Source organism: Haliotis cracherodii, unplaced genomic scaffold, assembly GCF_022045235.1.
Source record: "Haliotis cracherodii isolate W230 unplaced genomic scaffold, xgHalCrac1.p SCAF_1, whole genome shotgun sequence".
NCBI classification, from domain to species: Eukaryota; Metazoa; Mollusca; class Gastropoda; order Lepetellida; family Haliotidae; genus Haliotis; species Haliotis cracherodii.
The window spans coordinates 32,542,189-32,555,989 of NW_027266264.1; the positions used below are offsets into that span (position 1 = coordinate 32,542,189).

The 13,801-nt window shown below is 45.3% G+C and overlaps 1 protein-coding gene across 3 annotated transcripts in view; it reads left to right on the forward strand.

Moving 5' to 3' along the window:
* The window catches only part of LOC139476067 (PHD finger protein 3-like), a 42,908-nt gene that overhangs the window by 16,744 nt on the left and 12,363 nt on the right, over nucleotides 1–13,801 (forward strand). For all 3 annotated transcript variants that reach the window (XM_071259309.1, XM_071259324.1, XM_071259317.1), the window contains exons 11-21: nucleotides 6–43; nucleotides 352–459; nucleotides 587–736; nucleotides 3,840–4,026; nucleotides 4,851–5,088; nucleotides 6,530–6,692; nucleotides 7,473–7,589; nucleotides 7,694–7,807; nucleotides 8,346–8,716; nucleotides 10,822–10,972; nucleotides 11,761–11,850. In XM_071259309.1, the coding sequence (XP_071115410.1) occupies nucleotides 6–43; nucleotides 352–459; nucleotides 587–736; nucleotides 3,840–4,026; nucleotides 4,851–5,088; nucleotides 6,530–6,692; nucleotides 7,473–7,589; nucleotides 7,694–7,807; nucleotides 8,346–8,716; nucleotides 10,822–10,972; nucleotides 11,761–11,850 (1,727 nt within the window). The remainder of the gene's footprint in view (nucleotides 1–5; nucleotides 44–351; nucleotides 460–586; nucleotides 737–3,839; nucleotides 4,027–4,850; nucleotides 5,089–6,529; nucleotides 6,693–7,472; nucleotides 7,590–7,693; nucleotides 7,808–8,345; nucleotides 8,717–10,821; nucleotides 10,973–11,760; nucleotides 11,851–13,801) is intronic.

The following is a 13,801-nucleotide window of genomic DNA, read 5'->3' on the forward strand; positions in this document are numbered from 1 at the left end:
TTCAGAAAAATCAAAGATAGCAGCAAAAGCAGGTGTAAAAAAGGTATGTGGAATACATGGCAGTGAGACAAAAGTACCGGTATGTATCGGGTCCTCTCCTGGTTGGTCTGGGGGGATTTTGTGCTCAAATGAAATCAATTTATTCTGATATTGTCTGAGTAAATAACTAACATACCCTCTTCAGTAATTGCTCTCTTGTTTAACATTAGAAAACTTGAGTGGGTCGACATGTGTTTGCACATCATAGAATGCCTATTCCAGGTGTCCCAAGGTTTGTAATGGAAACAGTATTGATAAGACCTCCATGAGGTCCACTAACAGTTAACTGCAGTATCTATGGTTACATTACAGAAACCTGATGGAAAGGTGGTGGAGTCCTCCAAGGGGGTTGGGAAGCCCGGCACCTCCACACCCAGCAAGGATGGGGCTGACAAGAAAAAGGGGCACAAGAAAATATCGGTAAAAAAATACTCCAATTTGTTTAGATGCAGTAAGGTGAATTGGTATTCGACGTAGCTTTGAATCTTATATTTTTTCTTTTGGCTCTAGTGCATTGATGTATATATATATGTGCTTGAATCTGCAGGGCGCTGCGAAGTTTGTGAAGTGTGTGCGGATGGACTGTCGGCGGGGGGCAAGGCCGGGCTCCGTGTACTGCAGTGATGAGTGTATCCAGCATCATGCACGCGAATCACTCCGACTGCTGAGGAAGGAGAGGGAGAGGAATGCAGGCAGGGTGAGTACATGCCTCAGATGGGGAACTGGAGAACTGACATTTGGGATATCAGCCTGAACTCATTATAACATGTTTTTGACATGCACTAGTCCTGTATTAAATATATACTACATTTTCAAACCAAGTCAAACCTAAGATATATTCAAAACAAGTTAAGGACACCCTTCCGTATTATAATCTGTCATGCAGTGAGAGAATTAAGTGTTCCTTTAATTTGCATAATTGTTTCAAGCAATAGTGCTGCAAATAGGTGTTCATGAGGTTCCCATCCAATATTGTGACTTTAGGCCCATTATTGCAAATGGGGGCACGGGTGGCCCAGTCGTCTAAGGCGCCGCGATTCGCTGTGCAGAGTTGCGTCCCTTGGGCACGCCAGAAACCTATGATTGTGGGTTCGAATCCCGGTTCGCCCTGATTATGTTTCTAGGTTTGTCAGCACCATACCCGTGCTCATGGGTTTCACCAAAGTGGTAAACGTCTGAGACCTGCATCACTTCGGGCTTTCCTCCCACATTAAGCTGACACGCCACGATATGACTGGAATACTGTTAAAAGCGGCGTTAAACCCAACTCACACACTCACACACACATTATTGCAATTATAGTTTGGAAATTGAACAGTTAGAGCTAACAGGCAGCTTCCATGCCCATGATTCAAGCAGGACAAAACATTTTGTGAGGATGTAAACAGTGATGTAACTGGATAGGCTTTGAATCAAATTATTTAATAATTTTATGGTATGTTGTAATGTCCTGCAAACATCAATGCATCATGACAGCATGAAACCAGGTGAAATTTGAAGTTATAAAGCTTATCCTATCTCACACTTTGTATTTCTCCCTTCTTCATCGATCCTATGTGGGAACATGCTTGAATCATGTTTCCGCTTCTGAAATAAAGATAGCCACCAAGCCCCCTTGCATCTCCATGGTTACTTCCAAAAGCTAGGTCAATTACGTGCCTCTCGTGCACACCATGCCTGTCTCTTCATCGCCACCATGTGGTGACTTGTTTGTAATATCAGAGAATATTGTTTGTCCTTCGCCAAGTTGTCAAGTATCCTGAGACCTATTAATATGGGGAAAAAGGAAAAACAACGTCTTGCTTGGGTCGATTTTAGATCATCACACTTTGATGCGACGTTCACCCCCCATGACGACAGATTGCCACTCCCACTCCCTCGATCGTCATTCTCGTTCCAAGGATCAGCGTTCCTGTTCCCAGGATTCCCATTCTCAATTGGATCACCAATCTCGCTCCTTGGCTGATATCAAATGCCTGCACCATGATCGTCATCATTCCCCCTCCCAATCGTCTGCATTTGACCACCCGTCGGACAGTTCTCTCTGAAGACAGAGATCGGCCATCCTTCGTGGAGCATCACCATAGTGGTTATCCTCACGGGATTTTTCAGGCGGTTGATGCCTTAGTGGCTCGTTGGCAGGGATCTACCATATCTACCATATCTACCATGACTCCAATTACCAGCGTCCCGGATACCCTTACTCACGGTTTCATGACTACTGCTCTTCTGCCGGCTATGCCTACCTGCCTCACAGTTCACAGGATAGGTTATAACGAACGCGATCGTGGAAGTCATTCCCGCACAGATCACCGCATCGTAATCCTTCTAGGTCGGATTCTCCTGACCCTTGTCCACCTATCCTACCCACGAGCTGGGATCACAGGGATCAACAACAGACTTCAGAACCATCGTTCGACCCTCTTGTGAAAGCAATATCCACTGTCCTCCTTCACCGTTCGGATCCTTCATCGACTCCTCAACCTACTTATCCGGATCGGGTTTCGGTTGCCTCCCGCACAATCCCTCTCGTATCAGGTAGTTCGGCCTCTACTTTCGAGCGATCCCTGTCTCCAGGCTCAGTTAACTGACAGTCTACAGCCGCGAGGCGTTCTTGATGATCCCTTGTCACTGCCCTCCTCGGTCGAGGTTTGAACCCTCAGACCCTGAATCGGTTCTGTATTGGATCGCTGATAAATTGCAGTTACAGTGGACAACTTCAGTTGCGGATTGGTTCACATGATTTCGCAGTTCCATCAGCTAGCTCGTCCAATATCACACTCCCTCCCAGACCGGTCTTACTGGACATTATGTCAACCTGGATACGGCTCTCGCACCCTTTTGTCGTCTACGGGATTGTTTCTATGTCCCCCACTTCATTCTTGAAGATACAGGCACTCATGACATGTCTACTACGGTTGCCTCTCTGGATTTGGATTGTGACATTTCTATTCTGTCTCAGAAGCATTTGACATCGTCTTATGTGTTTGAAGATTGGGACCTAACACACTTGGATGCCACAGTCCGCTGTACCCTCCCACTCATGTCTATGATTTGTCATCTATAGACGCGCTATCTGTCTCTCTTCCCATAAAGATGCCTTTACTCGGGGAGTGATCAACCTTACACAAGACAAGCTTACGCAGATCTTGGGCCTCCTCGTTCACCACGCCGGCACCAAGATGGCTCTTTGTTGCCGTGGTGTACTGCAACATTCAAGGACTATCATAGGACAATCAATTCAAGGCCAAACCTTATCAGCAACCCTGGTCTTCCCGCTCCTTGTTTGCTGATGCATTACAACAGGTCACACAGGATGTGCAGAGAGACTCTAGCCTTCAGGTCACTGTGGACCTTCTACATCTCCAGAAAAGACAATTGGAGGATGAAGAGAAAAAGGATTTTTGCAAGCAATTGGACCATGCTCGCAGACACGTGCACGAGAGGCATGTAATTGACCTAACTCTTGAACGTAACCATGGAGATGCAGGGGGGCTTGGGTGGCTATCTTTTTTTCAGAAGCTGGAAACATGATTCAAGCAGATTCCCACATAGGACTGAAGAAGAAGGGAGAAATGCACAGTGTGAGATAGGATAAGTATATAATATACAATTTGTACTAAAATTTGCAATATTGATAAATATTGTCTATAACTTGTCCATTGATAAATAACTTGTTTGATTGCTAGTGAGTGACAGCTCATCAGGCTAGCCCTGTAGATTAGGACACACTTACTTCTTACATTACACTCTCATGAGATGATGTTAGGATGCACCGTGATGTTTGTACATGTTTGTAGCCGGACTACGTAAAGTCTCTGGCACGGCCAGGGCAGGAGAAGGTGGTTGTGCTGGAGCGACATAATGGACGCCTCCTCATGGGGAACAATGCTCCGACAGAACAGAACCTGGAGATGTGGCTGTCGGATCATCAAACATTTGAGGTTCTCCGCCCGGGAGTCATGGCCAGCAAGTTCTACGGAGCTCGTAAGTCAGCATGTGGCAGAGTTATTTACAGTTTGATACTGAATCAAGTGAAGGACATCAAATTACTGAAATATGTTTTTACATGGAACAGTCATACTTTTAACACCTTTTATAGAATGAATAACTAAGAGGGTATTCGACGTAATAAGCGCCCCGCTCTAATAAGTGCCCATGGCGACATTTGCTAAGATATTGGCTGGTGAACAACCCCAATTAGCACCCCTTCCAATTGATCAATGTACACAAGACTTATTCATTCGCGTTTAATACACACGCGTGTGTTATATGCACCCTTAATTATGGGCATTTAATTCTGGAAAAATATATCTGTCATACATTAACATTTCAGGCTGTCAGCATAAACCACGAAATTTATCTTTCAACTCTGTTTTTTTTTCACCAAAATCACATTCTAACAAGAGACCCAAATTTCTAATTTTGAGAGCACCCTGGGCGCTTATTACGTCAAATACGGTAATTAGATCAATAGAAGCAGCTTGTTGCAAGTTTGAATCCCTTGAAGTGGTGGTGTAATATGTATTACTCAAATTAAGATGTCATAATGACATTATTCACATTTCAGTTCACTAGCCCATTAACTTATTTCCAGACATACAGGTGTAATGGGAGAAAGTTCACCATCCACTCTAAACGTTGTTCAGCCTGATGTTATGGATATCATAAGCTAGCCCAGAGGTGAATGTGTTTGCATATGAGGCACAAGGCCTAGGTTTGATGCTACAGGGTACACACTCCCTCCTCTCAGTGTAGGTGGTGTTATGACAGAGACAACAGTAGGATAAACCACCCTCTTGTTTTCACAGAGATTGAGAGGGAGAGGATGAAGAACCGTGAACGAGAAGAGCGGGAGAGACAGAGGCGGGAGAGAGAAATGGAACAGATTGAGAGAGAAAGAAGAGAGAGGGAAAGGCAGCGGAGGAAGAAAGAAAAGGAGAGAGAACAACAGAAGAGGGAAGAAGCTCTGCGGAAAGTTCGCAGTGAAGGCCCTGATCCAGTTCGCATCAACGTGAGGAAGGCTCTCCGAGATGCTCTACAGGGCAGGTAAAGAGAGTCTTGTGATGGAGGAGGTAGAATTAGTTCATTCTTGGTCATGTGCTTTGTCAGTGTACAAAGCAGCCTTATGGAAAGAGGATGCATCAAGGTTTGCCAGATTGTCAGCCCCTCTGCATATAATGAGGGGGGATATATTCATCATATTTGGTTTATATGCTGGATAGTCCTTTACAATATATATATCCTTTGTGATATTGAAGATCAAATTCACTCTCTAGGTTGTTTGCTGAAGAATGCCGTATATTCACAATAACTCTGGCGTTATGTGGACTGGGATGAAGTGTGGTTCAAATTATCCTTTGGTTGTGGCATTGAAGTGGTAAGGTTTTGAGTGACGTTCATTGAAGGCCAAGGTCACTGGAATAGTCATGTAGCTCTGCTTCCTTGTGGACTGAACTTTGTTTGTATGACATGCTTGTAAGAGTTTATACCCTTGTTTTCATCTTGAAATAATCAAGCATGTGATTGGCTGAAATTGAGGGTCAAGGTCATTAAACCGAAAGTGCATATGTATAACATTGTTATAGTAATTACAGGTGTAGGAGGTGCATTGGGCATATGTTGTCCCAAACTGGAAGTTTTAGCATAGCTTGACACACAGGATAAAGTTGTACTGCATTTGACAACGTTAGTGATAGGTGAGCTCAGCTCTCACCTGATTTGATAAAGTCAAAATTATTCATGATACTTGTTTCTGGTGGGAACATTTTGCATGATTCAGGATAATGTTTGGATGGGACTGCTTCTGTTTCTGCATGCAATGCAGACTCCTTTCTAGTTTTGTTAGATCCCATAGCATTGTATATATTTGTAGAATAAGATGGTGAAATACACAGATGTTAGGCATTTGACTGCAGTGTTAAATAATTAACATAATTATTGATATTAAGAATTGAATTGTTACAGTATCAGTAAATCAGCATCAGTCCAAACTAGTACAAGCAGCCAAACACACACGTGCATGCACGTCGCTATATAAGTGCAATCATTATGGGCGTGACGTTAAACCCCATTTCACCTCACCTATAAGAAATTACTAGAATGAGGGTTGGATGTTTACACTGTATGACCTTGCTGATTGTGTGTCACTGTACCCCGAACATCTGAACCTGTGCTTACACTGTCAGCCACTTATGTCTGGCCCATGAATGATTATTGACAGTCTGCTGTTATTTTGCCCGGAAATTGCTAATAGCTTCCTAAATATCATGCACCCACTAGTTTCATACATATCAAACATCTTTTACCTTTATTCCTCTTGGGTATTGTGATTTAGAACCATCTTGATTTGAAGTTGATATTAACATAAATTCTTAACATTTTAACCATGACATTGCTTGCATCACTGTGGTTAACAGCAGTTATGCTATGGATAATCTTCAAACTTGTATGGTTTCCCTTTTGATGAACCAAGTCTCCTGTTTTCTAGGGCGGAAGATGCTGATGACATCATGCTGTCCAACAGCGAAATCAAACAGCTGGCTGTTGCTGTGGAGGAAGAACTTTTCAAGTGTTACCAGGACACCGCCGGCCACAAGTACCGCAATAAGTACCGCACTCTCATCTTCAACATCCGCGACCCCAAGAACAAGGTGCGTGTGCAGATACTTAGGTTATTCAGTGCTTTCGTGTCTATAACCATATTTTTTTCCTATCAAGATTCAAGATTTCATGATTCTTTGTTTCAGTAGTGAAGCCCTGTACATTTATATCTAATTTATTTGTGGATCTTACACAGTTGATATACAATTATTCTATGATATGTAACATAATACATAATACATAATTATGCAGTCCTATCACTTGTCTGACAGACCCACATTTAACAAATGTGGATTTACTTAAAGATTTTGATTTACCCCTGAATAACTAATTTCAATACTGTATTCGACGTAATATGCGCCCTGCTCTTATAAGTGCCCGTGGCGATATTTGCTAATATATTGGCGAGTGAACAATCCCAATTAGCACAATTGATCAATGTACACAAGACTTATTTATTTGTGTATAATACACACTTGTGTGTTATATGCACCCTTAAATATGGGTAATTAAATTCTGGAAAAATATATCTGTCGTATATAAACATCTCAGGCTGTCAGCATAAACCGCGAAATTTACGATCTTTCAACTTTTTTTTTTATACCAAAATAATATTCTAGTAAGAGACTCCTGTTTCTAATTTTGAGATCGCCCTGGGCGCTTATTACGTCGAATATAGTAATTCTGTTTTCATTACCATTTTGAGAACTAACCCTGTAGCCTGAGAAAATATAATCTTGCGTTTGACTGTTACAAATAGGACTAACTCACTATTGTTAAATAAATGTACTCCAAGTGTATTTAATATGAGTTTGTGTGTTTGTTTTCAGGGATTGTTCCGCAAGATCCTGACTGGTCAGATCAAACCCAATCGTTTGGTACACATGTCCACGGAGGAACTTGCATCCAAGGAACTGTCGCTGTGGAGAGAGAATGAAACCAAACATGTAGGTATACGCATGCAGGCTTTGTTAGAAGTAGAAGGAACTATTGAAAGAGTCTGAGGATTTTGTGAGCTATCATGTCTAACTTGTGTTTGTGTTTGCTGCAGACGTTGGAGATGATCAAAACTGCTGAAAAGGAAGCGCAGAAGGAGCCAGTGCATATCCGCAAGAAGACCCACAAGGGAGAGGTGGAGCTGAATGAGGATCTGAGCACGCTTGTGGTGAGGGAGGGGGGGAGACATGATGTGGGGAGGGGCAGAGTGGGGGGGAGGTGAATGATGATCTGAGCATGCTGATGGTAAAGGGGGACACAGGATGTGGGGAGGGACAGTTGGGGGAGGTGAATGATGATCTGAGCGTGCTGATGGTAAGGAGGGACACAGGATGTGGGGAGGGACAGAGTGGGGGGAGGTGATGCTGATGGTAAAGGGGGACACAGGATGTGGGGAGGGACAGAGTGGGGGGGAGGTGAATGATGATCTGAGCAGACTGGTGGTAAGGGGGGACACCGGACGTGGGGAGGGTCAGTGGGAGGAGCTGAATGATGATCCAAGCACACCTGGTGGTAAGGGGGGACTAGGGATGTTGGGGGAGGTGACTGAGGATCTGAGCACACTGGTGTTAAAGGACACATGATGTTTTAGGAGGGCAGAGTATGGGGAGGTAGAAGTTACCACTTACAGATGTAATACTTTAACAATGTTAGAACTGTCACCTTGAGTCTTTATTTATCAACTCATGCTTTTTTATTTACACCAGTCGAATGAGGTGAAGCCCGAGAAGAGCGAGAGTGACACGAAGAAGGAAACTGACGAGAAAGAACTCAGTACACCAGAGAACCCCGCCGTGGACACGACTGACCAGCACCGCAACCACCTCTTTGACCTGAACTGTAAGGTGTGCACAGGCAAGGTGCCGCCTCCTGCTGGCGAGTCGGCCGTCAAGAAGCTGAAGGTCGCCCACAAGGTGATGGGAGAGGGTGGCAAGAAGGTGGAGAAACCGACCAACAAGCAGGAAGACCTGTCCAACGCTGAGGAGGTGGTGAAGGAGGTGCTGAGAGCAATTCGACAGAGTAAGACCGACGCCCCTGCCTCTTCCACATACTCGGGGGCCAAGGATGTGACTGTCAGGTGGGTACACCGGGAGGCTGAGACTGTTGTGTGGTTCCTCTGCTACTGTGCAGTGTTTGTCATGATGGGGAGGCAGGGGCAGCATCCGCTCTGCAACCCCATGCTTGGAAGCCCATGTTGATTTGGTCTTCAGCAAACTATGCTTTGTTGTACAAGGCTAAGTAATTGTTTGGGTGGTCAGGCTGTGTATCTTGGATGATTGAGTGTCATCATCCCCTAAGATGTAGGATGTTGCTCACATCAACCACTGGAATGGATGTTCCAAACTCAATTATCAGGCTGTTGTCTTATGGAAGCCGATGTTGATTCCGGTTTAGGACTGGTCCACAGCAAACTATGAAGCGATGTTATCGTTTTGGAGGTCAGGCTCTGTGACTTGGATGATTATGTGTCATCATCCCCGATCATCTTGGATGTTGCTTGTACAGTGGTCCCTCGCTACAACGCTACCAATGGGGTCCAAATAATTAGTAAGCGTTATAGATAATGAGCCGTTTAACCGAGGCCGAGGCAGGGGAGCGCGCTCGGCCAATCTCACGATCTTCACCTTGTCTCACACATTGCAATGATACAAGTTGTTTACCGTTCATAGTGTAAAAATATATATCCATTATGTTTTCGCCGTTTGTTATTATTTACAAGTCTTAACTGTAACATTCAATGTGAATGTAGTCTACTTGCATGAGAATATCGATCAATAAGGTAGTAACAGACGCTACGAACGAAAAGCCAATCACAATTCATTACACAAGTACAGAGTGTTTCAGTGGCATTGATTGGTCATGTTGCTTAAAATATGGAAAACGAGAGTTTTGACCAGCACTATGCGCATTCATACACATTCAAACAAATATAGATACACATTCAAGCCAGATTAATTGGTAGCGCTTTATCGAAGAGCACAATAGCGAGGGATCACTGTAATATCTAACCCCTTGAATGTCTGAATGAACGTTATTTAGACAAAGTGACCTACGGTAGGTTATCATGATCATGATCATGATCATGAAAAGAACAGTTCTGTGATTATCAAATAGGAACCTGTGTGTCACCAGACAGTAGTTGAGTGTGGTCAGGTATCTTGTCTTTGGATACGTGACCACAATAGAACACTGCCATTATTTCCACAGGCAACTGCTCCAGGCCTTGATGCAATACAACTGAAAATTTGACAATTATTGTGTAATAGCCAGGCGGCCTATTCACGAAGCTGTCTTAGCTAAGACAAATCTTAGCTACTTACGATAAAAATTACGACTGCCATAAGAGCTATTCATGAAGCTGTCTTAAACCTATCGTAGCCGTGTCCCAGCTACGACAGCTGTCGCGGCTAAGACAGGGAGCTCTTTTCTGTTGGAGATAGAAAGAGTCGGGTGTTTTCCCGTGACGTCATAAGGGAATTCCCTTGACCTACATTGACGGGCAGACGATACCTGTCATCTGTGCGCCATGGACTCACCTCCGAAAGAGTTATCAATACATGCATTTCGGGTGATAGAGGTACCGAACGCTTGGTCAGTCGTTAGAGGTAGGACCCCACAGTCGCAATCATGTGCATGATGGCATGCCGATTTAGCCTATATCTGGATATAAGCTGCGTGTCATCTAGCGTGTCCAGTTGACTCATCCTGTCACGGAATATTTTCTTCCTGGAAGGTGTTAGGGTTGATTGCTTTTGCTCTATCGAAAAGCCCGAGCAATAGGTAGGACGCCATGATGGATACCTAGGACAGGTTTACGAGAGGTCAGACCCTGTCTTATTTTTTGTCTTAAACTTAAGATAGCTTAGCGCTAAGACAGCTTCGAGAATAGACTTAAGTAAGACGTTTTTCGCTACGACATATTTACGCCAATCTTAGCGCTAAGACAGCCTCGTGAATAGGCCGCCAGTCTCTTAACACACTCTGTGCGGAGTTTTCTCCCTTTGCTGTGCTGGTTATGAGTTCTAATCCAAACTTCAAAAATTAATTATCATCATTTTGTTTGTAAGCACCATCCCCAGTTACAGTTGTGTAGCATGATGGTAGACAGTTCGAGTCTGAGTAGAGTTTATCCACACAAGACAGAATCATCCTAACAATCAGTGTGTTTATCTGCGTCCACAGGTCCCCTGACTCAGCCTTGTCCTCAGGCCTGGAGTCCAAGGCCAAGTTCAAGCCTGCCGGGCCCAGTCTGTGGAAGGGATTGATCTCCAATGAAGACTTCAACAAGTTCGCCACATCAGCCTACCGGGTGTCGGGCCCCACAGAGTCGTTGGTGAGGAAATGCCTTCATTAGCATAGGATGATTTACTGTGTCCAAATGTTGTAGTTCAGCTGGCGTCATAGGACAATGTTCTTAGTATCGATCAGTGGTTTGTGTGAATTATTTGCATGCTGCCATCCTATAGGTGGTGTTTTGCAGACTGCCGCACTAAATCAGTGTTCCTGTTTACCAGGTATTACCATTTTTTATCCGTTAAAATTATAATTAGACCAATAATTCACATGATTGTCTGTTCCCGTGGAGAGACAAATCTTTGTTGTTAAACAAAACATTGGCGTGGTTCCATGAAGTTAAATTTTTTAACGAAGTCAGCTTTGACTGTTATCATCAAGGTTATTTTTAGTGCAAAGAAATAATGTTTCGCTTTGCTTCGAGGTTAAATATCTATTTGTAGCGACTTAGTCTCAAACCAAAGTGAAATATTCCCCCTAAAATAGAAACTTGTGACTGAACTTTGTGTGAATGATGTGTAGATCTAAGTAACTTCCGAGATGGCGTCATTGAATTTGTCAGCCACGAATGCACACTGCATTGAACATGACGTTGAAAGAATTTAAACCAGATAATTTTCAGAATTTTTTTATTTGTTCCAAGTTGGGACTGACAATAATTGGTAGGGACTGCTAATGTTTAGAGTTGCCTGTCCATCAGGACTTGTACTTTGAAAAGCCAGCGGGTACACTGTTAAATACGGTCTGCGGTCTCGGGCAAGTTTATTGGTTCTATGGCCCGCTATGTTACTGTTGGTGTAACTGTTTGTATGTTTCCATCTACTGCAGGAGTTCCCTGACCTGATACACATATGTGGACGTATTGGACCTGACCAGATGTGGGATTACCTAGGGCGGGTTCGACAAAGTGGATCTAGGGTGAGTATCAGCTGTGTAACCTTAGAAGGGGAGGAGAGGGTATGTCTAGGGTGGGTCTAGGGTGACTCTCAGTTGTGTAACCTTAGAAGGGGAGGAGCGGGTATGTGTCTAGGGTGGGTCTAGGGTGACTCTCAGTTGTGTAACCTTAGAAGGGGAGAAGAGGGTATGTGTCTAGGGTGGGTCTAAGGTGACTTTCAGTTGTGTAACCTTAGAAGGGGAGGAAAGGGTATGTGTCTAGGGTGGGTCTAGGGTGACTCTCAATTGTGTAACCTTAGAAGGGGAGAAGAGGGTATGTGTCTAGGGTGGGTCTAAGGTGACTTTCAGTTGTGTAACCTTAGAAGGGGAGGAGCGGGTATGTGTCTAGGGTGGGTCTAGGGTGACTCTCAGTTGTGTAACCTTAGAAGGGGAGGAGCGGGTATGTGTCTAGGGTGAGTCTAGGGTGAGTATCAGCTGTGTAACCTTAGAAGGGGAGGAGCGGGTATGTGTCTAGGGTGGGTCTAGGGTGACTCTCAGCTGTGTAACCTTAGAAGGGGAGGAGCGGGTATGTGTCTAGGGTGGGTCTAGGGTGACTCTCAGTTGTGTAACCTTAGAAGGGGAAAGAGGGTATGTGTCTAGGATGAGTCTAGGGTGAGTATCAGCTGTGTAACTTTAGAAGGGGAGGAGAGGGTATGTGTCTAGGGTGAGTCTAGGGTGACTCTCAGTTGTGTAACCTTAGAAGGGGAGGAGCGGGTATGTGTCTAGGGTGAGTCTTGGGTGACTCTCAGTTGTGTAAACTTAGAAGGGGAGGAGCGGGTATGTGTCTAGGGTGAGTCTAGGGTGAGTGTCAGCTGTGTAACCTTAGAAGGGGAGGAGCGGGTATGTGTCTAGGGTGGGTCTAGGGTGACTGTCAGTTGTGTAACCTTAGATGGGGAGGAGAGGGTATGTGTCTAGGGTGAGTCTAGGGTGACTTTCAGTTGTGTAACCTTAGAAGGGGAGGAGCGGGTATGTGTCTAGGGTGGGTCTAAGGTGACTTTCAGTTGTGTAACCTTAGAAGGGGAGGAGAGGGTATGTGTCTATGGTGGGTCTAGGGTGATTTTCAGTTGTGTAACCTTAGAAGGGGAGGAGCGGGTATGTGTCTAGGGTTGATCTAGGGTGAGTGTCAGCTGTGTAACTGGGGGTAGGGTGGGTCTAGGGTGAGCGTCAGCTGTGTAACTTGGGGTAGGGTGGGTCTAGGGTGAGTGTCAGCTGTGTAACTTGGGGTAGGGTGGGTCTAGGGTGAGTGTCAGCTGTGTAACTTGGGGTAGGGTGGGGGTAGGGTGAGTGTCAGCTGTGTAACTCGGGGTAGGGTGGGTCTAGGGTGAGTGTCAGCTGTGTAACTTGGGGTAGGGTGAGTGTCAGCTGTGTAACTGGGGGTAGGGTGAGTGTCAGCTGGGTTACCTGGGGGGTAGGGTGGGTCTAGGGTGAGTGTCAGCTGTGTAACTTGGGGTAGGGTGGGGGTAGGGTGAGTGTCAGCTGTGTAACTCGGGGTAGGGTGGGTCTAGGGTGAGTGTCAGCTGTGTAACTTGGGGTAGGGTGAGTGTCAGCTGGGTTACCTGGGGGGTAGGGTGGGTCTAGGGTGAGCGTCAGCTGTGTAACTGGGGGTAGGGTGGGTCTAGGGTGAGCGTCAGCTGTGTAACTTGGGGTAGGGTGAGTGTCAGCTGGGTTACCTGGGGGGTAGGGTGGGTCTAGGGTGAGCGTCAGCTGTGTAACTGGGGGTAGGGTGGGTCTAGGGTGAGTGTCAGCTGTGTAACTGGGGGTAGGGTGGGTCTAGGGTGAGCGTCAGCTGTGTAACTGGGGGTAGGGTGGGTCTAGGGTGAGTGTCAGCTGTGTAACTGGGGGTAGGGTGGGTCTAGGGTGAGTGTCAGCTGTGTAACTTGGGGTAGGGTGAGTGTCAGCTGGGTTACCTGGGGGGTAGGGTGGGTCTAGGGTGAGC